General features: G+C 37.7%; 1 protein-coding gene across 12 annotated transcripts in view; it reads right to left on the bottom strand.

Moving 5' to 3' along the window:
* SENP7 (SUMO specific peptidase 7) overlaps positions 1–24995 on the bottom strand; it is a 48483-nt gene that overhangs the window by 20573 nt on the left and 2915 nt on the right. For 4 of the 12 annotated variants that reach the window (XM_054815636.1, XM_054815646.1, XM_054815674.1 and 1 more), the window contains exons 3-11: positions 23653–23760; positions 21273–21367; positions 11879–12076; positions 8621–8818; positions 5231–5343; positions 4306–4475; positions 2991–3351; positions 2251–2408; positions 1138–1284 (exon numbers count right to left, since the gene is read on the bottom strand). In XM_054815636.1, coding sequence (XP_054671611.1) covers positions 1138–1284; positions 2251–2408; positions 2991–3351; positions 4306–4475; positions 5231–5343; positions 8621–8818; positions 11879–12076; positions 21273–21367; positions 23653–23760 — 1548 coding nt within the window. The remainder of the gene's footprint in view (positions 1–1137; positions 1285–2250; positions 2409–2990; positions 3352–4305; positions 4476–5230; positions 5344–8620; positions 8819–11878; positions 12077–21272; positions 21368–23652; positions 23761–24995) is intronic. The other 8 variants (XM_054815683.1, XM_054815693.1, XM_054815666.1 and 5 more) reach the window with 6 other exon arrangements.

Genomic DNA, 24995 nt, shown 5'->3' on the forward strand with positions numbered 1-24995 from the left:
AAAAAAAAATTATGAACACTTGGGACAAAAGGAGCTTCTTTGTAAGCACCCCATGATAAAGGCTGTCAGCTGCACTATTTGAATTAAGGACACTATATAAACGGTCCAACACTGGGGTATTACTTTGCTGTTTACATTAACCTTTGAATTAAAGTTTCCACTTACACTGCTGCTATGCTAAAAAGACTCAGCTAACTTAAGAATCCTTTATTGTCCCTTTGACAGAAGGTTGTCATATACATTGAGTGAAGACGTTTCTCTTATGTTACCACAGTAAGCACAAAGTCGTTTTTTCCAAAGAAAAATTTCACTGTCCGCTTAAAAGTATTGATTCTAAAAATATTTCAACTCATCCCTCAAATGATTTTGGCCTATTATTCAGGAAATTTCCATGAAATGTTTTTATTACTGCATGAGAACTGCTGCACAAAACTGTTTTGTGAAAAGTTGAAATTATTACTACAGTCCAAGATTTCAAAACATCTTACTGTCAGCAAAAAGAGATGTACATGTTCAAACATTTATTTTTCAATTCCAATATAAAGAATGAGCCTGGTCAAAGACCTCTTTAACCTCCTACAGCTGGTATTACTCCATTTGAAGTACACCTTCACTTATATTTCTATACACTGTGAATAGCATATGCCTATGCGCTAATGCTTATAGTGTTATTTTTATGCTCTTTAAAACTATAAACCAAGCAATTTTCTGTTTAAAAGGAAAGATTAGCACATAGTATATATCTGAACTCTGATCACTATGGATTACTTTATTCTAATATCTGTACTATTTCTGAGAAAAGTGGTGTTTATTTCAAGTGACATTAACTCTAACGTGGCCGTTATTTTCTGTTAGGATTCATTAAAAGCTTCCTTAGTATGATTTCTGTTCCAGTACAGAATTTATACAGAACCTTTACCTCTCAAAACTGGTGCCGCAGAAAATCCCAGTTAGCTTTTCTACCGAAAACAATACAAACATACAAGGTAATGGACTACACACTCCATTGTTTAGCCAAAGCAATTTGATGAACAATAATCAAAACTCAGTGCTTCTACACTAAGTACCAGTAGCTTTGCTTAACCAGAATTTTAATTTTTAAATATTCTCAAAATATCACATAGTAAACCAACTTACCCTAGCAGGGCCTGTTGATAACCATTTAAATTTCCCAATGTATAGACAATTAAATTCAACGTCCAGTGCCGGGTTCATCTGTTTTCTAGGTCTGCTTCCTGAAGGTAAGCTGATGGGACATTTATCTTCAATTGACTCTGTTAAAAACTGGGAGAAAAAGTATATTTACTACAGGGATTTAAATGAGATACTTCCCTCCTGTAACCGTAGGAATTTTCTCTATGTTTGTAAGACTTTATTCTCAAAGCCAACTTCCATATAAGAACTCCATATTAAAAAGCTGTAAATGTTATTACAATCATTACAATGTCCTTAAGGACAGTATCTTACTCCACCTCTAAAGTTCCCATTGCCAAGACATAACCTGTGCTCTTTACTAATCTAGAGCCAAGAAAAACCTCAAACAAAAGAGCAACAAAAAAATACTCTTCTGATATCAAAGGTACAGAATCCAATTCAAGGCTTATGATCAAAATGATACATCTGTGAGAAGAGGCAGCAATGGCTCTTCTGACTTGTTTCAGGATTACAGAGATAACCCAAATCCAGGTCAGAGCAAGCAGCACAAGGCTAATCAAGTCCAAAACGGGGCAACAACCTTTATGGCTAGTTTTAGATTCAAATTCCACTGCTAGCCACACAGGAAACGGAACTTTACCCTATCTCCCTCTGCTTTCTACAAAAATCCTTGATCTCCTCCATGCACTGAATTACAACAGAGGACTGGATGACAAGAAGAAACTACTGACTTGAACTATGATCAGTATAAAACATTGTGTGAAAAAACACTTTTCACAGATGTACCTTCATCATGTTCACCTTTAGTTCAGATAACTATTTGATCCTTCCTGTTTGTAATATTAAACATTTCCAAATATTTCTTTTCAAAATGTGAAATACACTGTATGTTGCAAAAACACTCAAGCTTCGGAGTCAGAGAACTTCTCTGAAGACTGTACAGAATTCTATCTGTGAAATAAATTACTGCAGCTATGGCTTGTTGCTGGGACTAATCATATCTGCTCTAAGCATTTCACTTTTGTTCTAACATGCAAGAAAAAATAAACATTGGAGAAATAAATTAAAGGGTTGGCATAACAAAAACTGGACCACCTGCTCTGTGTGACTTTCCGTCTTATCTTCCAATTGCTTTGCTAAGAAACCTAAGTCAGACTGTTGATCTGTTTCTTTATTGTCAGTGATTTTATCGTGCAGCAGCTCTGTGTGTTTTGGTTCAGAAGGTTCATCTTCATCGTCACTGGAAAGGACAACTAAAGAGGAAAAAAGAAGTATACATTTACTACAAGATGCAGACTTGAGAATGTTTCATTCATTGTGGATTTCAGATGAGCAAAGAATTCTCTCTTGCAGTATGTAACATCAAAGTACATTGCCCAAACCAGTCAAGGTCTATGTGCATGAAAGTGTACACAACAAGTACTGCTCTGTATCTTTATTAATACTTTTTACCCAAGATCCTCAAACTTATTTGACTATTAAAGGAAACAGGCCACAACATAGCTGCTTCAAAGAAGAGAGAATATTTTTTCTCAGTTTAAGCATCATTGAAAAGTACAAGCTTGATTTTCCATAGCCACAAAATCAGCTGCAAAATAAGGATTGGAATTTGAAAATCCTGCTGTCTATCCTGTTTCTCAAGTATAAGACCCTCTACACTCCAGTAGAGGACACTGGCACTACGCACTGTTCTCTAACCTGCACAATGCATTACAAACAGCATAATCTCTGTCTTCAATCTTTTGTTCCATATGTTTCAACTAGTCAGTCATGCACGACTTCTCCTAGGACCTCAGCATACCAATAATGGTCAGCAGCACAGATACAGTACATACTTGGGTCAACTGAAACAAGTTGCCGATTACCCCTGCAGATTCTGTTCCGCAGCTTGCTCAGGTACTCTGATGTGTCCATCTTTAATTTCCTGATGGTGCTAACTCGTGGTGAAATCACGTCCTCACTGGTGGCAGAAAGCTGTTTCTCTGACAAATTTCTGGGAGGAGACTCTGAGCCAGGTTCCTCTGTGCAGCTGTGAGCAGGCCTTACGTGGTTGTGGGTGGAAGTGTCTTTATAGTCTCTCTCTAATGGCTGCGGAATACAATCTGGCACCAGAATTGTATTAGATCTGCGACTTTGTCCACCCTCACAGGGTGTTCTGCGGCCAGGAGACTGAGTTGAACTCAATCTTTTCTCTTGCTAGAAAACAGGAGTCAGAGACAGGATATATGTTTATTTCTTGACATTTCTATGATGGTTCAGATCAGTGATCACTGAGACTTAGCTATGTGCTAAACAAATAATTATAGCTTAATGCAGCTGCATTTAGAGCTCAAGTCAGGGTAATTTCTCCCTCCTCCTATTCCAAAGGTTATTACATAAAGGTATGAGGGACAACCTTTTAAAAGTCTAGTATGAACCCCATTCAAACTGAACAAGAAACCATTTCTGAATTTTAGCAGTTCTCTGACTGACACTGAAAGACCAAGCACCGGTCACGTTCGTTACTTTGCAAATGTGTGGCTTAGTCAACTGGGTGAACAGGACTCAGCAACTACCTACTTCTGTGGGGTTTTAATCAGAAGATTACAGAGATGCCTTTATTATATTCAAATGCTTGAATATAATATCACAGTTTGTACTTGACTGACTGATTCCCTCAGTCTTTTTTCTTTTTTTTTCTCCAAATCTTAATGACAGATAAGAATAAAACTTGAGGGAAGGGTACGATAGACTGAGGAGGATGGAGAAACATGACATCTGCAAGATTTCAATAACCCCAGGTATACTTTGTAATTTTTGTATCTAAGTCCCTAATTAGTTCTATGCCATTTGTGAAAGAAGCTTCACTTAAGTAGCTAGATGCGTTATTTCCAAAATTGTTTTACTCCATGCTCCTGTCTGAAGGAAACACTTGTCATTCATCTCTCACACACTTTCTGCTACAGCAAGCATATTCTGATGTAGATAGAAATACATATACTCACCCTTCTTGATGTATCACTGAACTACTTTCCCTCAACAGGTGTAACAGTATCCCTAGATATCTTACTTATTAGGATAAATCTTTTATTTTGGATGTTGCTACTGCTGCTACTGCAGTGTGTGCATGTGTGTACACAAACACATACATTAAAATTAAGTCCAACTTACAGACAGTAGAAGTGATTTTTCTGGAATGTGTGCATTACAATCATCAGATGTATGGCCACTAGATCTTCTTTTCCTTTTCTCAGAATCAATAGAGCCCGATTCCTTCTGATTAAGAGTGGTGCTATTCATGTTTCTGCTTCTCTTTTCCTGTTCAGTATAGTTCTTATTTTCTGTGTCAGAAAAAAAAAATGAATGATTTAATGGGTTATCCTTAAAAACCTATGTATTTCTTCACATCTGTTATGTCTTAAATAAAATGCATGGAAGCAGATAACTTCCACAATAGTTCTTTCCTTTTTCAATTATGTGTGGCTGCCAGAATATATTCCCTAAAATAATTAAGGAAAGATTATTATTGCACAATTAGTTAAGATAAGGGTATAACCAAATTCAGAGCTCCCTTCCAAGTAAGAATTAGCACTCCATATTCCACAGTCTTTCTTTTACGTTCTGCTGGATACAATATTCTCCACTTCCTGCTCTAATCTGCAAATATTACTAACCAGTATTAAAAAGATAGTACATTCTCCCTGGAGACTCAGAACAGAGCTTATCGTTTTTCAGCAGTAAATACAAATATTGTCATATAATATAAACATTTTAGCAGGTTTCATAAACCATTTGAGCATTCTTAATGTATTACATTCTTGAGAATAAAAGACTTTTTATAAAATCAGGATTATTATGGTGCAGTGAGGCTTCTCTCAGTTTCCTTTTTTTCCCCCCACAGATTTGATTCACCATTCCTACTTAAAAATAGCTATTTGATATATTTTACCATATCTGTAAAATAACGCATTTTGAGGAAACACATATACTGTGTGCAATGCCTATTTTATTTCTGTGCTCCCCTCATAACACTAGACTAAAAAAAGAAAATTTCCAAAATTCATATTTAAATGCCAGGTTGTTGCTCACTACAAACCTTTCTTCTGCAGCTCCCGTCTTCTAAAAGTGAAGACATTTTTTTCTGGTTCCTTAGCAGCCTTGGTCAATTTACACAGATCATCATTTGTCTTTCTCAGGCAACGCTCAGACCTGTAAAGAGTATTAACTATGACTTATCTTTAATTTTGAAAGAATACTGAATAAAAATCCCAACAGAAAAAAGGAGTTGGTTAGACCACAAACTTCTGCTTCTCTCGTAAGCATGTGGAGCTTGGCAAATGAAACACACACTAATTCAGTTCCCGTTATGGAAATACACAGATATTCTGACATTGTTAATGAAATGGATGCTTCTAAAAGGTGCAAAGAATGGAAATCTGACATGCTTGACACCAGACACTGAAATATTATTTTGCTGTAACGCATGACTGTAACAAGAACACATAACAAGAAAAAAACCCAAAGAACAACAGTCAGTTCTGTGTATTCTTGCCTTTGTCATGAATGCGGTGGGAATGAGGCAAGGTAGTATATTTTTAATTTACATTTAGAACTCCTAATAGAATCCACTGAGTAAGTTCCTGCAACGAGAAAAGATTTGCAATAGAACATCCTGCTCAAAAGGGCCTGAAACATTAACTTTGAAGGAGGTGGTGGGGACAGAACACATGAATGAGGGAGAAACAGAAAAGAAACAGAAAAGGATTACGGTAAGAGAAACTAGGCAACCTACAGATGTTCAAATGAGTTTGTAGTTTCATTCTAAAAAGAAGGACATGCAAGAAATGGTTTCTTGACATCTCTAACTAGATAGTCAAAACTGTTGGACACTTTCTAAACAGATGCCTGTTCTTCAGTGCCATATCTGTAGACTGGAGTATCGCTGCTCTTTGGGAATACTGCAAAAACAAATAAAGATTTCCAGACTGCTCTGATACTACAGTGGTGAACATTATATAAGCACTATGAAGAAGTTACTGATTATCTTTCCATTCACAAAGAATCATTAATTGGATCATATACAGAAAAAGTGTTCGGAAAGTGCTATTATTCATTCTGTGTATTGAACAAGAAAGAGTCTTCCACAGATCAGGCAGCTCTAGTTCTGGAATAACCTCACTACAGAAAACTTGATTTTGGAACCCACATCTGTCTCTCAAATATTTATATGCATAACAGCTATATAGATTCAACTGCCTTAGAAGACCATACAAAACCATTAAGTGTTTTTTTAGCATTTGTTCTACGCCAACATCACAATTCAGGCATTTCAACAATAGGAAACATTTCAATAGGAATGTTTCAGCTAACAGACTTCCCTAAATATATTTGCTCTATACACAAATTCCGCACATTTTATTTTCACTTCCAATCTTCGCTGATAACTCAGTTTAAAATGCACCTCTTAACAGCTATATATAGACTAAGAAGCTATGGCAGTATATATTTAAGTGTTCTCAAGAGCCATGAGAAACAAGTAGGAAACACACTGAAACCCTAAGTTTCTTTACATTTAAAACCTACCTCAAATTTGTTAATGATACTGACAGGTCAGTGGTGACTTAAGCAAATGCATTTCACGCTGGGTTGCAGTGAACAGGCAATGCAAAATCCCTTAATTCTGTAATACCAACAGCAAGAAAGGAAAAGGGAACTCGCAGCAAGTTCTAGCTGATAGAGAAAGGTTAACTTATTACTACCCTGTTCTGATCACACACAATTCTTTGACTTAATCTGAAATTTCCATACTACAAAACTGGCACAATTTTCAGTAAAACAGAGCATGCATTCTAGCCACTCTGACAATACAAAAGAATCTCTGTATGGCCATGTGCGCATATGCACCTAACCAGTATAAGGGGGGAGCTTTTACTCTCCTCTGAAAGAAGAGACCCCATAAGAATCAGTGCCAAGTGTATCTTATGCACAGATATTAGTTACAGAGAGGTGACCAGGATCAAACCACATCTTTGTTGAAATAATTCCTAAATTCTCCATTTCCCATGTGATATCTATTACAACTTGCACTAATGTGCTAGTTACTGTGGAGGGTTGGAAAATCCTCCTAATGTTGGTTCCTGCTAACAATGAGCCTTTTACTTAATACATTAGATATCACAGGAACAGAATATTAATCCTTCAAGCAACGAAATGCTCCAAATCTAAAGCAAGTTGTGTACACCAACTACTAAAAAACTTGATTAGTTCAAACCATTCTTATGCTTAACACAAAACTCAACAGCCACCCTTCAGATATGAGCTTGAAAAAATATGCAAGATGTTTCCTCAGATTTAGAGTTACATACAAGACTTCATGTTTTCCTCTCTATGAACCCACTACCTTCCATCATCCAAAACAAGACCAAGTGGAAAAATCGGATACTAAAAATTATAGATCTTAAATATTTTGTAGTAAAGCAAAACAACAACAATAAAAAAAGAACTCTAACAATCCAAACAAAGTCCCCACACTTTAGTCAGCATAAAGTTATGGAAAATTACTAGCAACAAATGTAATATTTCTAAAATGAGAAAGTCTAATAAACTGTTGTAAATTTCTAATTTAAATTGCAGCTTTGTCAGATTAATTGAAGCAGCAATAGGAATCTCAACAGAAAAAGAGAAAGGAATTACTAATTTAGGTTCTCTAAGATGTTCATGTATCAGAATGAGGACTATAACTTACTTTTTTTCAAGAATTTTTAAGATTTCTTTAACCTGGGAACTGTTGATTATTCCTACCCTCACAAGTCATTCTTCTCTTCCTTCCTCTTTCTATTTTCTTCCCCCAAATTTCTTGCTATTTGTTCCTGTGGATACTTTGCTGTTCAGCAAATAGGTGGCCATAAAAGACAAGAGGAAACAGCTTACTCTGAACTCAACTGCCATTTTAGACTAAAACAAATGTTATATAATTCTAATATCAGATTTCTGCTAGTTTTATATGTCAAGTGTTAGTGTGATGCTCAGTCAACCTAAACGTAGGAAGAGGAAAAGTAGATGTTAAGCAATGAGAGGACACACATACAGTCCTTAAACAATGGCACTCTTTTGGAATTGAGACTACTGGTGGATTAATGTGAAAAGAAATGAACTATCACAATGAGGAATTTGGAGAAATGTTGCAAAAGAAGTTACTTGAAATCATGCTAGAACACATTAACATCAACAGGAAAGCAAGATTTTGGTTCTGGACACAAAGCCAACTTAAATGTGTTTGAATTAGCCTATTAACATCAGGTACAGCAAATCAGAATAAATGCAATATTAAAATGGCTCATTGGAGCAGTGTGTTAGTTTGCACTCAGGAAATTGATCTCCTGTTTCAACACAAGAGTATAACAAAAATTGTTTCAGGGAAATTCTTTTCCATTGTGAAGTTATGTCATTTCAGGAAGACTGGCAAAATCAGCTGTAAGTAACATACCTTTCAGACAGAAAAGAACTTTCATGATGAGAACTTAATATTTGACATGTCTGTAGGCTGGCAACAGATGATGAGGGTAGTTGACCCGACTGTAATTTGTCAGCATCAGATAAATTTGCATCAATCATTATGTGGCTGTCTATGTATTTTCTTCCAATTTTCGTCCTCAGGACATTCGTCAAGATAACTTTGGGTTGCCTGCCATATATATAACAGTAAATCACAAATACTGCACTGAAATCTAGAGAAAGAAACTTTTTGTTAAATTCATGTATCTTGGAGATTTGATAATCACCAAACATTGTTACTTTCAGTCCCTTAGAGACAAAACAAAATGTTAAGGAACTTAAAAACAAAGGTAAGCAGATAAACACAAAAGAGCAACAAGACACTAGGGTAAGAAACGCTAGCTATCTAATTTCACCTTAGCGAGACACAACTCACACTGCATTACCTCTAACGTCATCTAAGTATCGGTTAAAAACTGGTAAATGTTTATCTCTAAATAGTTTTCATGCAATATCTGTACACGTTTCTCAGAACTATGGAGCGAACAATCTTGATTTTCCTGTGAACAAGAAGCCTCCAGTAAAATAGACTGAATTTTCTCAAGCACTTAATCAACAGGTAGAAAAGTAGCAAATACACAAAGAGGCAGCATTAGATTTTGTTCCCCTCCTCAACTTCCAGGTGGCAGTCTATAGAATAGCAATAACACGGTTCAGAAAAACATCTGCAAGCATTAGAAGAGACAAGCATCCAAAATAAGCTAACTGTAAATATGAAGATGCAACTGCCCACTTGAACACAGATGTGTAAGAGCAGCACAATTTATTTCATACAATGCCACTGCAGCCAGCTTGGTGTATAGCCCTTGTTTTACCCACTTAGTTTCTCAAACTGGGATTTAAATTATACTGCTTTCATTGCAATTTATTTTGGATTAGGATGTAATGTCATAGCCTTTTTTGAATCTGTTATGAACAACGTTGTCTTTTGGGTATCGACTGCATAATTCTCCTGTTACATTCATCCACAAAGCACACTCCAGCACAGACTGCACAATGTCTGGGGAGCACTCAAATCTCTTCTTGCACTGAGATGTAAATTTGCTTTTAATCAGGAGACTATCTTACAGACAAGATGCTGCAGAGGCACACAGTTGATAAGCAATGAGAATGTGATTTAGAGGAAAAGTCTGATACAGAAGAACACTGTAGTCTGGATGTAACCTCCAATAAAGCAAGTCCCTAAGCTGTTCATCATCAGAAGCTCAGAGAAAAAAGCATTCACTTTAGTCATGTTTTTCCTTGAGTATCTGCAACTGACCACTGCTTGGGGAGGGAGGAGGATACTGGACTTAATATGCTTTTCTTCTGACCCTTTATTATTTTTCAACAGTCTTGGGAATCTGGAGAGATCCCAGTTGACTGGAAGCTGGCAAACGTTGTTCCAATCTTCAGAAAGGGCAAGAAAGAAGACCCTGGTAATTACAGGCCTGTCAGTCTCACTTCAGCACCTGGTAAAATTATGGAGAAAATTATGCTGGGAGTTATTGAAAAACACCTGAAGGACAAACGCAGTTGTTGGTCACAGCCAACATGGGTTCATGAGAGGAAGGGCCTGTTTAACAAACTTAGTTTCCTTTTATTGACAAGGTCACCCCTCTAGTTGACCAAGGGAAACCAGTTGATGTCATTTTTTCAGATTTCAGTAAAGCTTTTGATACTGTCTCTCACAGTATCCTTCTGGACAAAACGTCCAGCATACAGTTTGACAAAAACATAGTGCGATAGGTAAGCAACTGGCTGATGGGTTGGGCCCAAAGAGTTATGGTAAATGGAGTTACATTAGGCTGGTGGCCAGTCACTAGTGGGATTCCCCAGGGCTCCATTTTAGGGCCAGTTCTTTTTAAAGTTTTCATAAATGACTTGGATGTAGGACTAGAAAGTGTTGTGAGCAAGTTTGCAGATGACACCAAATTGGGAGGAGCTATTGATTCCGTCGAGGGTGGAGAGGCCTTGCAGAGAGATCCGGACAGATTGGAGAACTGGGCAATCACCAACCACATGAGGTTTAACAAGGGCAAGTGCCAGATTCTGCACCTGGGAGGGGGCAACCTTGGCTATACATACAGACTGGGCGATGAGATGCTGGAGACCAGCCACGCTGAAAGGGACTTGGGGGTCTTGGTCAACAGCAAGTTGAACATGAGCCAACAGTGTGCCCAGGCTGCCAGGAAGGCCAACCATATCCTGGGGTGCATCAAGCATGGCATTGCTAGCCGGTCTAGGGGAGTGATTGTCCCACTCTACACTGCGTTTGTGCAGCCTCACCTCAAGTATTGCATGCAGTTTTGGGTGCCACAGTTCAAAAAGGACATAAAACTATTGGAGAGTGTCCAAAGGACGGCAACAAAGGCAGTGAAGGGTCCAGAGGGGAAGATGTATGAGGAGAGGCTGAAGTCCCTTGGTTTGTTCAGCCTAGAGAAGAGGAGACTGAGGGGAGACCTCATGGGGGCCTACAGCTTCCTTATGAGGGGGAGCAAAGGGCCAGGCACTGATCTCCTCCCTCTGGTGACCAGTGATAGAACCCAAGAGAACAGAATGAAGCTGTGACAGGAGAAGTTTAGGTTGGATATTAGGAAAAGGTTCTTCACCGAGAGGGTGGTTGGGCACTGGAACAGGCTCCCCAGGGAAGTGGTCACAGCAGCGAGCTTGACCGAGTTCAAGAAGCATCTGACAACGCTCTCAGGCGTATGGTCTGATTCAGCTAGTCCCGTGTGGAGCCAGGAGTTGCACTCTATGATCCTTATGGGTCCCTTCCAACTCAGGATATTCTACAATTCTATGATTTATTCCAGTTCCTATATTTTCATGAGTAGTCTGAAATGGCAGCAGTGAAAATACATCTTGATACCTCCTTTGAGAAAAGAGGGCAGTTAAATACAAGTGTACTCTTCACAAGAATAAAACTCAAACATTTTGATTGTTCAGTGACTGAATCAGAATTAATTGGTCCTGTCACTACAGGACCATCTAGAAGCCATCTGATCAGAAAACATACCACAGCATGCCTGGCACCATCTCTCTATGATTATCAAAAGGAACCAGGTACAAAGGAATTCAATCAAGTCAGATGACATGAGAATGAGACATTTCATGAACAAGACAGCTGTGGTACACAAAGAATACTTTGTTAGGAAAAAACAACTGAAAGGAAAATTTTGTTTAGTAACATGAGGCAAAGACAACATACCTTTTAGACAGAAAAAGGCTTTGGAGAGTAGGGTTTAAAATTTGCCATATCTTTAGGCTGGCAGCAGATGATGAGGGTGGTTGATCTGACTGCAGCTTGCCAGCATCAGAAAAAATAGCACCAGTTTCAGGTTGTGCCTGTGTGTATTTTCTTCCTATTTTCGTCCTCAGGACATTCGTCAAAATAACTTTGGGTTGCCTGCCATACATACAATAATAAATTAATAATAGGGTGCTGAGAACTTCTTAAATTACATGAATTCAACAAAGCTTTTCTATGAGCTTACTGTCTCTGCATTATACCTTATATCTTCAGTAGAATTAAGTTCATTTCCCTGACAATTTACAAAGCAGTTTTCTTTGGAAAAGAGGAATCACAAACACATCTCTTGATTAGGACAGCCTTTCAAGGTTTATTCTTCTGGCATCAGTGACTAACACATCCATATGTGATTCTGAAAAGGTAAACTTTCAGTGCCGAAGCATGGAAGCTTTGGTGCAACTTTTTATTGCAAAATGTTGGGAGTGGTGTCGCTGTGGCCTTACAAGCTATTCTGAAAGTGTGCACTTAAGCACTTATGTTGTAACATTTTATTTTAGAACCATTAATATTATTGGTTCCCATATCACAAATTAGATTATGATCTTGCTAGAGAAAAAAAATTAAGCTAGTACAATCTCTGTTTTGAAGCTCCAACTGATTTCTATTCGATTTCACTAAAGAAATTACCTACAATTATGAATTATAAAGTTAGTAAAAATTCCCTATTGAAGTTCTTTAAACAAGTATCTATACTGATTCTGCTAGATTGGTATGGAAGTCTTCACACAGAATTAATTCTGCAGCATGGTCAGTAATTTGGACAGTTTCCTTATCAGCTTAGAAGTACTATATATCATAGATGATCTGTCAGGATTGACTTTATTTTCAAACAGATGAGAATCGGACTTGTTTTCCCAGGGCTGGTCCTAACAGGACACTAAAGTTTAGGCTCATTTGTTGGTTTTAAAAGATTACAGAGGCAAGAATTCCTTTTTCTATTGCATATATTGTGTAACAAACTGAATTGTCCACATTGTAGAGCAAGAATCCTTCTTTTTAGCTACAGAAAACTACTTGCATAGATGTTACATGCATGCTGCAGTGACATTTAAGCAAACGGGTTCTGCTCCTCAGTGGGTTGACAACTGCACAAACAACTTTTAGGAAATTACACTCTTCCCATTGACATGCTGCATTCAGCAGGTTACATGGTACCTAGTGGTAAACAGATCTAGGCATGGCATGAAAACTACTAAGGAATAAATATGCTTGAACCTAAAAAAAAAAAAATTACTTGGAACTGCCATGCCAGTGAAACACATGAAACTTTCACATAATCCCTATATTTTGCTACTATTTTCAGTAGTTGCTGCATGTAGCAGCAACTGGTTACTTACCATGTTAACGAGACACATGACCCCTTACTGAACCTGAAGACAGTAAGGTTCCTATGCACAGCTTTGAGAACCTGCACATAAGCTAAGACGACCGGTCAATCTTATCAGATTTCTGCAACACTGAATGCCATAATGTGGATGCAATGAGCTGCTTTCTCTTACAAACTGCTATGCATTTCCCAGACCACTCATCTCCAAACTACTTTTGATCATGCACCCCATCAATAGAAGTATTCTGAGCATGCACCCTCAACATATTTAATTATAATTTATATAGATGTACTAATATATGTACATCATAAAACACAAATAGAAATTTAAAAAAGGATGCAATAAAGAAGAAATAAATAAAAGTTTAGTTGTACAAAAAATATTTCCTTCTTGCACCCCAATGGATTGTCTTGCACACACCACACCTTGGAGACCACTATCTAGACAGACAATAAACCTAAACGGCTCCCATTCAAAGCTAAGTAAGGAAGTTCAAGTGAAGGTACTTTCCTCCACTCTCTGGGCTTCTCTTAGAAGTTTCCCAAAGAAAAACTAAGTGGCAAAGAGCTAAAGCTTTGTCTCAAAAATAAAATATGCTGAGGGATTAGAAAAAATCCTGAATTAAAGCACTCTAATGCCAAGAATCAGGACAGAGGGGAAGAGCATTATGTAACAGATGGATGCTAACTAGCAGTTGGAAAAACAATCCAGGGTTTCTGAAGTGAGAGATTGACTATGTGAAGGCAATGAGAAGTCATATGTACAGAGACGGCCTCATCAGAAGACTGACCTAAACCACAGGAGTGCTCCAGAATGTTTTGGGCAGAGTCAGGAAGAGGTAGGTATACATTTGTTCTTTTACCTAGACCTGTATACACTCTGACTACTAGTGCAAAGAACTGTTGTTTTTAAGAACCTATTTCAGAGTCTGAGCATGCTCTTTGAATACTGGACACAAAAAAAAGAGGTTTGTTCTACACTCCAAGGATCCAGAGACTGGAGTTTCATTTAAAGATATGCTTTAACTACTGAAAAGCTTGGAAAATTAATACAGGCCATGAGGGACAGTTTAGTAACACTGTCTTACATGGTGGAGCCCAACTGTAGCAGCCTAGCAAGCATATATCAAGCCTGCACAGTGTTCTTGATCTAGCATAGGAAGCAAGAGACTTTTTTCCCCCCTATGGAAGTCCCCACTAAGTCAGAAGTTCTAGCTTTTTTCTGGGCTTCTCAAATGTTCAGAGTTGATACATTAACCATAGTTTAATAAGTCAGAAGAGCTTACAGTGACTGGACTTCATTTGTTGTTTGTCCAACTGTAAGATATATTAGAAATAAGGAATATATAAGCAACATCTAAGGAAATAAAGATTATACATTTAAGAAATGTGAGGAAGATTCAAAGATTCAGCTACACAAGAACCTATTGGACTGTAAAAAAAATTTATAACTACTAAAGCTGTTAAAGGCAATTTCAAGGTAAAAGTCATCAAGCAATTCATGCAAATTCATCTTACAGACCCACACATTTATTCCTGTGCTTTAACCTCCTCCTTAATAAGGGAGACTCAAACTACTTCAGAGGTCCAGTTACTAAAGAACTGTAACAGAAAGACATTTAATCTTTTGGGGTGCCAGAAGTGATGAAGCAATGAAAGACTAAGCCAGATACTTCCCCTCTTCCCTTAGCGGGACTTGAAATTACAAATCAAACCCTGAAGTATCTAAATGGCATTCTTCCTACAAATACAAAAACAGTTGCAGAAGTGGGCCCTAGCAATATGAAGATGTGAATCAGAAATTGTTTCTCCTTAAAAAAGTAAATACTGTAGAGCACCATGAGACAACATAAACGTGTTATTCTCTACGGAACACTTCAGTTCTCCTGACTAGAATCATGCGAAACTTAAATCTATTTCCCAGATCTAAATTTTTTCTGTTTTCATTGTTCTACCTTGTAGAAATGCCAGGGTTGTTTTTTTTTTTTTCTATTTGTCAAGTGCAAGATACCATAATGAAATTTTACTAAATTTAGCCTGAACTTGCAAGGTTAGTCCAGTGGGAACATACATGGTCACTGAGTCTTTTAGTTGTATGATCAGGATTTGTAAAGATAACAGAAAAGATTCCAACCTTTAGGGTCCTTAACAATACCATCATGACAGAGAAAGCCCACAGCAGGAGGTAAAGGACTGAGAAGCAGAATTTCCAGTGAAACTGGATTTCATATACCTATAGTTTGCTGGCCACCTTATAAACTCAGATCAGACATCCTTTGTTCACATTCATGTCAGGATAAAACTTTAGAGACTCCAGGTCTCTCCGTGATTTGGTTTACTGCTATTAGGTACAGCATTTGCAATGTTTCCCACTCTATTTTAATGATGTTTTTAAATTTTAAGTGAATATCTTTGCAAAAATGATACAAGTTAAAGCACACACACCTGTTCAACTAGCTTTGCACTGGAAAGCTGTGCAAAGGAGAATAACCTCCAAACAAGGAAAAAGAAAACAGTATACATGTGGCTATTCTTAAAAATGTTAGTGCCAGGCTAACGCATCACTTCTTATGTGGCACCAGTTTTTGACTGAAGACCTTGATAGGACAGCTGGTTCTGACCTGATCTTCAGAGCTGTACAGTGGCTTCAGAGCTTTCAGTGGCTTCCCTTTCTAAAGGAAGAATGGCATCTGGCAGCATTTCTTAAAAAAAAAATCTTAAAAAATGTTAACAACACTGAGCATAAAACAGATTCAGGAGAAGCATCTACACTTAAACCAGCCTTTATATCTGTAAACAATAGTTGGGATACACATCCCTAAATTACCTGTTAAATTGTCCACAGAATAAAGCAAGCAAGTCATGCAAAAGATATTTCAAAAGATAAAAATTAATGTCAAGCAGGAAAAAAGTAAGCAAAGTATACATTAAAAGCAAGTCCCACCAGCAGACCCAGCAAGTAACCTGCACAACAGTAAGACTGGAGGCATCTTGGTGAAGGAAAACCAAAGCCAATTATTTTTTTCTAAAGCAAGCACCTATCGTACTCCCTCTTCTCCATCTCCACAAAAGAGAAAATATACATAAGCAAAGGTAACAAAAACATACTTACACATGTAAGGATGGAACAGACAAAATATGTATTATGAAAAATTATGTTAGCTGCTCCTGACAAATCTCAAATCACTTTTCACAGGCAAAAAGGGATTATCCTACCTTACAAAGTGCAGGACCAAAGCTACTAATTGTTTGTACCCCTTTGGATAAAATGTTTGACCTCTAGTTGACTCAATTGTCAGAGCTGCTAGATCCAGCTCCTTTATCAATTATTATAATTTGTGTACACACCAGTGTTGTAACCACTGGCTCAAATTTTTCCAAATTTGTATTACAAAGTGTGATCAAAATGAGACCTGGAGGCTACAAACTCCTTTTGGAGTAAATTATTATTAATTGTCTACACCACCATCTTCATTCCTACATTATTCTACTAGTAAACTCAAGTTCTGGGGAATAAATATTTTGACAGTGGGATGCCACATACCATGCAAGGGTCACCCTCTCAGTTCCCATAAAAGTTGAACACTTGTCCTGGGTTTACAGAATAAAGCCACTGACAGATTTGATGTGTATTCATCTACCCAGGCTTCTGTAGCATGTTCACAGCTCAGGAGGTCCTTGGCCTTTCAGAGCCCAAAAGAATAACATGATGCACTATCATTAACAGGAAACTCCAGTTGCCACATTCATTGACTACACCCTGGTAAGAAAGCCTCTATCTGTTCTTCTCCTTGGCCGTGACCTCTCATGAACTGATCAGAAGTCAATGTTTTAACAGCAAACGGGAACATCCCTACTAACCTCCTTGCTTTGCTGGATCAGGAAGTTACTACTGCCAAAATGCGCTTGTCAGGGCAAGGGGAACCAGTACGTAAATGACTGCCACAAAAACCTGACTGCTATGGGGTCAGTACTTCATAGAGTACCAGGTTGGCAGAGACCTCAAGGACCATCTGATCCAACCTTTCTTGGTAAAAGTTCTATCTAGACAAGATGGCCCAGGATCCTGTCCAGCTGAATCTTAACAGTGTCCAATGTTGGGGAATCCACCACTTCCCTGGGGAGATTATTCCAAAGGCTGATTGTTCTCATTGGGAAAAATTTTCCTCTAGAGTCCAATCAGAATCTCCCCAGGAATAACTTGCACCCGTTACCCCTTGTCTTTTCCACGCGACTCCTTGTAAGAAGGGAGTCTCCATCTTCTTCATAGCCACCCTTCAAGTACTGGAACATGGTGATGAGGTCTCCACTAGGCCTTCTTTTCTCAAGGCTGAACAAACCCAATTCTCCCAGCCTTTCCTCATATGACAGGCTTCCCAGTCCTTTGACCATCCCGGTGGCCCTTCTATGGACCCTCTCCAGCCTGTCCACATCTTTCTTGTATAGTGAGGACCAAAACTGAACCCAGTATTCCAGGTGTGGCCTAGCAAGCACTGAGTAGAGTGGGATAATGACTTATCTCTACAGGTGATGCCCTTGTTGATGCAACCCAGTATCCTGTTGGCTTTCTTTGCCACTGCAGCACACTGGTCACTCATATTGAGCTTGCTGTCCACCAGGATCCCCAGGTCCCTCTCCACAGAGCTGCTCTCCAGCCAGGTGGATCCCAGTCTGTGTCACACTCCTGGATTATGTTTTCCCAGGTGCAAGACCTTACACTTGTCCTTGTTGAACTTCATATGATTCTTGTTAGCCCACTCTTCCAGCCTATCCAGGTCTTCCTGCAGGGTGGCTCTCCCTTCTGAAGTGTCTGCTTCCCCACTCTGGTATCATCCACCAACTTCATCAGGGTGCACTTGATCCCATCATCCAGATCACTTATGAAGTTATTAAGCAGTGTTGGCCTCACTTGTGACAGGTTGCCAGTTTGAAAAAGAGCTATTTACCACCGCCCTTTGGGTGCAACCTAGCAGCTTCACCCCCCACCCACCGCACAGACCACTTGTCTAGACCATAATGCATCCACTTCTGTAGGAGGAGGCTGTAGGGAACCATATCAAAAGCCTTGGAGAAATCCAGGTAGACAGCATCCACTGCTCGTCCCACATCAACCAAGCAGGTTACTTTGTCAAGCATGATTTGCCCTTGGTGAATCCATGCTGGCTTTTCCCAATCATGTGCTTCACTTGACTTGTGATAGCCCCCAGGAGGATTAGTTCCATAACTTTTCCAGGGACTGAAGTAAGACTGATGGGCCTATAATTTCCTGGATCCTCCTTTAAGCCCTTCTTGTAAGGGCTTGATTCAGCCATGACAAGTATTTCAATTAACATTTAAAATACTGAGCTGAAATAATCACACACCTTACTGAAAGTACTCCTCCCTCCTGTAGAAAACTTGACAGACCAGGATGAGAAGCTTAAATTTCAAAACAGTGTTCTATTTTGTTTCTATTTCCCTCTTGGGAGAATGCAGGAGTAATACAGCTGAAGTAAGTGGATGCCTTTAAGCTCTATGTCCAGGTGGTGGTAGCCACCCTTGAAATAGCATTATCTGCTTTGACAAAAAAGTTTCATAAGTGGGATACAAAACATTGACCAATTACATATAATACAATACCTAACTTGCTGTAATAACACTAATAAATTGCACTATTCACATTTTATGACAGTTCTAATCTGTTTTGTGACACAATCATAGGAACATGTAAGAGACCTCCAGTGTATGAGGACTAGAGAAGTAACCTGCCCTGAGCACCCTGTCTGGGATGGCAAACAAGTGACCTGACAGTGACCTTTCACAAGGCTATGAGCAGAGGTGTTAAAGTGAGAGCAGCTGCGACTGCTGCTTCCAGCCCCTGTGGTCTCACATCACAGCAGGACTGAGAAGCAATCAATTACCACGTTGTGTAATTCAGAACTTCAGTTAAAAACACAAGTAAAGGTGGGTTTTTGCTAAAACATCCACTTTGTCCTTTCTGACTAAATTAAGTGGCAATAACAGCGCTTAAGCAACACTTTACACGAAAGCATTTTTAGATACAGCTCCCTAAATATTTGAGTTTACCTCCTATCAATAAAGTGGTTTTAAAACATCAGGAGCTAACAGGAGTTTGTCATTAAGATTTATTTCCTGCTTCTCAATGCAAATGAAAAATTCATTATCAGGAAAAAGAAACAGAAAATCTTTTGCATTAGAAAGATTCTCAACATGCCATTTCACACTTTCTTCTTCCGAGTTTTGTCAGTTCTCAGACTTCTCAAACACCACCTCTTCAGAACCTGTGTGCTCTTTCTACTTATTATGCAATGAAGTCAGTGTGTTGATTTTGACTTACTGATAAACACTGGGTATCCAAGTGGAATATCTGGAACAAACTTTATTGCAGTCAGTAGATTAAGTTTATTTTACAGAGAGCCTCCAGCTAGTCTCTAGACACACTTCTTTGAGGGAGTGAAAAATGCACGGGTTTAATATCTGAATATTTACTATATCTTTACAATTTAAATCATGTCTTACTAATGTGCTGGTAAGAATTTTGGTAAAAATGTTGGAACACCTACAAATGCCACTTGAAAGTCTCTCACATAAAATTAACGTATGTAACAGATCCAAAGATCCGTGGTGTTTTATTTTTTTAAAGCTCGTCAACACTGAAAGGTCAGTTCAAAGCTTACTGAAAGACCTTTAGATATTGGTATCAGATATCAGCCATTTCACAGCATAATTAAAACTAAGGAAACTGCAATTGACATAGCTTTTAAATTCTGCCAGGTTGACCCTGTGAGCCACTCCCTCAAAGTTACTGAGAGAAGCATTTTGAGGTAACTACATGTAAACTGACAGCTATGCCTCTGAGGAGGTATGAAAAATAAATTAAAAATCTCTTATAAGTTCAGCTCTTCCCTGCAACAGTTTGAAGCAGTCTGAACATAAAGACCAGGCTAAATGATAACTATTCATAGGTGACAAAACCACTGAATTAAGTGTCAAAATCACCTGCTGTCATTAAGCACTTTCATTACCTGTGCACTTTGTTTTTAAGAGCCTCTTCTGACAAGAAATCACTTATGGTCAAGTTAAATTCCAGCTAGAAAATGGGGCAGAGAATGCATACTCTTATTTGTTTAGACTTGAAGGATTTGTGGAATAACAATTGCTTCATTAAGATAAATATAATTCATCTTGAAGTCATTATGCTTCCTAGCTGCTGTTAATGAATCTAATTCTACATTTTCATTTCCATTTGTCAACTATGGTTCTTACAGCTTCAAAATTTTCTTGGATAAACAATTATCTAGCTGACAGCTTCACAGAAGCTGATTTTAAATAATTTGCCACAATCTCAAAGAAACCAAGATTATGCTTTGTTGCCAAAAGCAAATAAGAAGTGGCACATTGGCAGTCTTATTTACTCACTTAGGTGCCTTGACTGCAACATAACAAATATTACTTAACTATAACAAAAACTTCTAGGTTTTTTACTGCCTTCCCATACTAATCATCATATTGCTTGGGTTTTGAGGTTTGTTGTTGTTGTTGTTGTTAAGAGCTGATAAAGCCAGCTTAATGATCGCTGACTACTGAGCAAAAAGCAACAAGCAAAAGATAAGAGAAACTTCTCAAATATCTAAAATATCTAGAGCTAGAATGATAATTTACACTTAAATAATGAACACCTTTCAGTCTTCCAAGCAGGTCAACAAGCAGTAATTCCTCTAGTAAGTCTGATGTCACAGTCTTGTGTTGTGTTAAAACAAAGAAAGTTACAATTGCTTCATAATTCCCAAAGCCCTTAAATCACTTGAAACATGATTCTCTGAAGGTGAGCTACGTCACAGCTTGAAAGTCATCTCTGCATGACACAAATAATTAGCTAGAGACCAGAGATACTTGTCTTCAAGAAAGATTATGAAACTCTGCATACACAAACACAGAAGAAGTAATTTTGAGATGACTTCTTACCCAACTGATCCTTCATCATTAGAGCTGTGTCTGTCACAGACTTTTTGCCTTTTTCCTTTTGTGGAAGGCTCTCTGTTGTTGGCACTTAATTTCCACTGAAATAAAACAAATAAAATAGGCAGATTTCAAAAGATTTAATGATGCCATAATGGGTATTACGCTAAAAAAGGAAACAATGCCAGACATTGAAACAACGCAACTGATCAAACAAAGCAGAGCCACAGAGTACATACAACAATTTTGCAAAGAACAAATCTGCTTAATTTAAAGCACCCATGTACCACCTGATCTTGAATGGAATTTTTTTTTCTCCTAAAGTGTGACAATACAGCACAATTCAATTATTTCCCTATTTAATGGAGGACTATCCCAAACAGAGACTTAAATATCAGGCCTGTTTTACATAATCTCTACTTTATTTCACTGCATGCATTTAACCAAATTACATTCCACCCAAAGATATAAAATTCTGAGAAGGAAAAAGAATTTGATGGTTTTGTATTCAGGTAGCAAACCCCACAACAGCAAAACTTCATTTTTTCCAAATTCTCTTACCTTACCAGAATGCACTTTTATTTTCAAATTAAATAAATGAAGCCCCACCAAAACATATAATTTCAGAAATTCATCTCCCTCTGCCATTACCTCCTCCTAATCTCTCCTCACTTTTTTTTTTAATGTAAAAGATAATACACCAAATATATGTTTGATAATTATGCCAGTCAGGCTGAAAACAGACAAACTTATCTTCATTTCTGTTTAAGTGTGGAGTGAAAGGGCATCTGAAAAATTCATACCCATGCATATTGTGTACTTCAGTGAAGTCTGAATTTACACCTCAAGTCAATCTTTTCCCTGCCACAGGGGTCAATTCTGTAATGGAAAATACCCTCATTTTTAAAAAAGCTGGCAGCAAGAAACTGCCTTGAAGGTGCTCTCCCCTCAAACATCATCCAGTTCACCTCATAGCACTGGTCTGCAAGCATGTTAGATACCTATATGCCCACATTACTGAAAGCTGCACAAAATTTCTCAAACAACATGGAGCAAACTCTGGCAACACTAAATACAACCCGGACAGACCTTTGTATGGATAAACCAGTAACATTTCTTTTAATTATGATACCTTATAAGCAATCTTTTCTTTTAAAGTAAAATATAAAGACTAGTCAGTGTTTAAAACATACAAAACCCTCTACCACATGGAAAAGCCTGAAATATATAGACACAGGTAAGAAAAATAAGAAATGGAAAATTAGACAATATACAGGAAATAACAAGGAATAAAGAAAGATTTTTCAATTCCATCAGTCTAATCATCATTTTTATAGAGGCAGAGAGAAAGACAGGAAGAATTCCATACAAGCCCTGTCTGGCTTTGCCTAAAAGACTGCTGCTTGTAACCACAGGAGACATTACTTCTGACTTTAAAACCTGACTGTAACCGAATGCTCTGCTCACATTAAGTATTAACAGTATAGAACACAACCACACAGTGAGTTTGTATTGCAGCATGCTCAAATGACCAGGCCTACCAGGAGACCTGGGTCACATTATCACCACTACTGCAAGTCAAAAAAAGTTTCTAACTTCCCTCACTAGGTTTTTAAAACTCCTCTGTGGAGGAGCCTCTTTGTCTAGTCCCATGATTCTGAAATCACTAAAACCAGCAACAAACTCTCAATGCTGAGCTGAAGGAGTTGAGAGTAGCAGAATATGTTTCTAAAACTTGGCATTTTAAAAATGCTTACTGAATTTTAAACAGATTTATAGAAGCCAGTAGTTGCTTCTGTATGTGACTGAGATGATCAAGACAGTCATTTATGATAAATGCCATATGAGTACTCTTACAATCTTTTGGTCTTAATACTGAAAACAGTTATTTCTGTATTAGCACCTAAAATTCTGTCAAAAGTCATACAGTACTTAATATATTCTCTTAAAGTTTAAGCTCTTGGATATAATTGAACTAACGGACTAATTGAAAACTCAATGTAAAAATTATTTCCATGTCATAACAAAAAGTTTGGTAAGTGGCCTGAATATAAAACTTCATGAATCAGAAGATAATTAACTAAAAATAATATTATATTTGCATTTAAATGAATTATTTTCAAGATAATATCAAACTACACCCGAAGACCAACTCTGCTTTTAAGTTATTTAGACTGGCAACATAGCATTGAGATTTCCATTTCTGTAACTGTATGCTTGTAGGTAGATTTCAGACCTACACACTCATTTCTTTCCAAGACAATCTGAGCCAGATATTGGTCACAAGGCAGCACTCAGTACTGAAAAAATCCAGCCTCCAAAACAAAATCAAAACCCCACATAACATTCTCCTATGCACTTTACACTCCGAAGAACTTCTCTTTACCTCTTTTAAAGGGTAGTCCCAATGGTGGGAGCCTGGGAGCCTTGCCAAAGGGGACTGAACTTGGACATCCTCTGACTTGGTGTTTGTTTTCTTCTTTGGTATATGAAACTGAAAATAGATGATGTTACACACATAATAAAACTAAATGATCCGCCCATGCTGTGAGCTGACATACTGCCACTTACAAAGTTTTCTTAATTGCCAGACAAAATAACAAAGTTGCAAGGGAAGCACTGACCTGTGACTTTAATTTAAATGCATTCCTCACTGATGCTTGATCCTAATTCATGTGTCATACCACATATGAACTGTCTCAAAAAGCAAGGAAAAGCTCTATTTCATTAACTTTACAACAACTTCAAACATGTACCCAAAAGTGAGAACCAATCTAATGGCACTTAGTTTTCTTACTTCCCTGCAATTTGTTTACACCCTAGTTTAATTATCCCCTTTTAGAGAATGATAAAGGGCAAACAAAACAGCTGGGTGCATTATGAATGCCACACCAGGTTTGTGTGCTCTCAAAAAAATCAGGATTAAGAGCAATTATATCTTAGAATAGTAAGTATTTTGGTATGATAATTTAGCATCAATACGCTATAATGTACTGAAAGCAGTATCAGCTATTGTCTTTGCCAACCTTTGCAAAAATGGAACCAGCATTTAAAAAGTAATCATTGAAAGATAAAGCGGTTAGTAATTCATAGAAATTTGCTAATTCAGAAAATTATGTAGGAAATAATGTTTATTCATTGAAATTCAAACCAAAAATGGTCAAACTAAACTCCTATCAGTTCATCAAGACAAGGAAAGAAGGTGACATTTCCTATCAGTTAATTAAACCAGTTAAAATAATATCAAATGAAAGAATAAAAGTGCAAGTCTTGGCATTTCTCCAGGTATCCTGAGAAGCAAAAGCTTATACTGCAAATATGGTCAGATTAGAATACAGAGAGAGAATGCAACATTTACATCATTCAGACAACTGAGCCTTTCTCATCCAGGAAAAATCCAAAGCTACTCTATATGATGGCTACTGTCAAGTGCATTATTAACTTAATTTGCAAGCTGCCAGATGCCCTACCTTGTAGCATGAAATTACAAGCAAGGACTTTAGAACAGCAATGCTAACAATAATTAACACAGAAACTGCATTCATTAGCTCTGTAGGTAGTCCTTCAGACAGACCACAACTGAAGTATACTGTAACATAATGAGATAATCCTTCAATTCTTCCTTCTGAATTGTGAGCGCTCTTATTCCTTCTCTACGTTTCTTTGAAACAAAGATCTATTTTTTTAGTAATTAGACTTGAATTTCTATACAGTACCTCAAACTGCTTT

The sequence above is a fragment of the Grus americana genome, chromosome 1 (genome assembly GCF_028858705.1).
Source record: "Grus americana isolate bGruAme1 chromosome 1, bGruAme1.mat, whole genome shotgun sequence".
In the NCBI taxonomy this organism is placed as follows: domain Eukaryota; kingdom Metazoa; phylum Chordata; class Aves; order Gruiformes; family Gruidae; genus Grus; species Grus americana.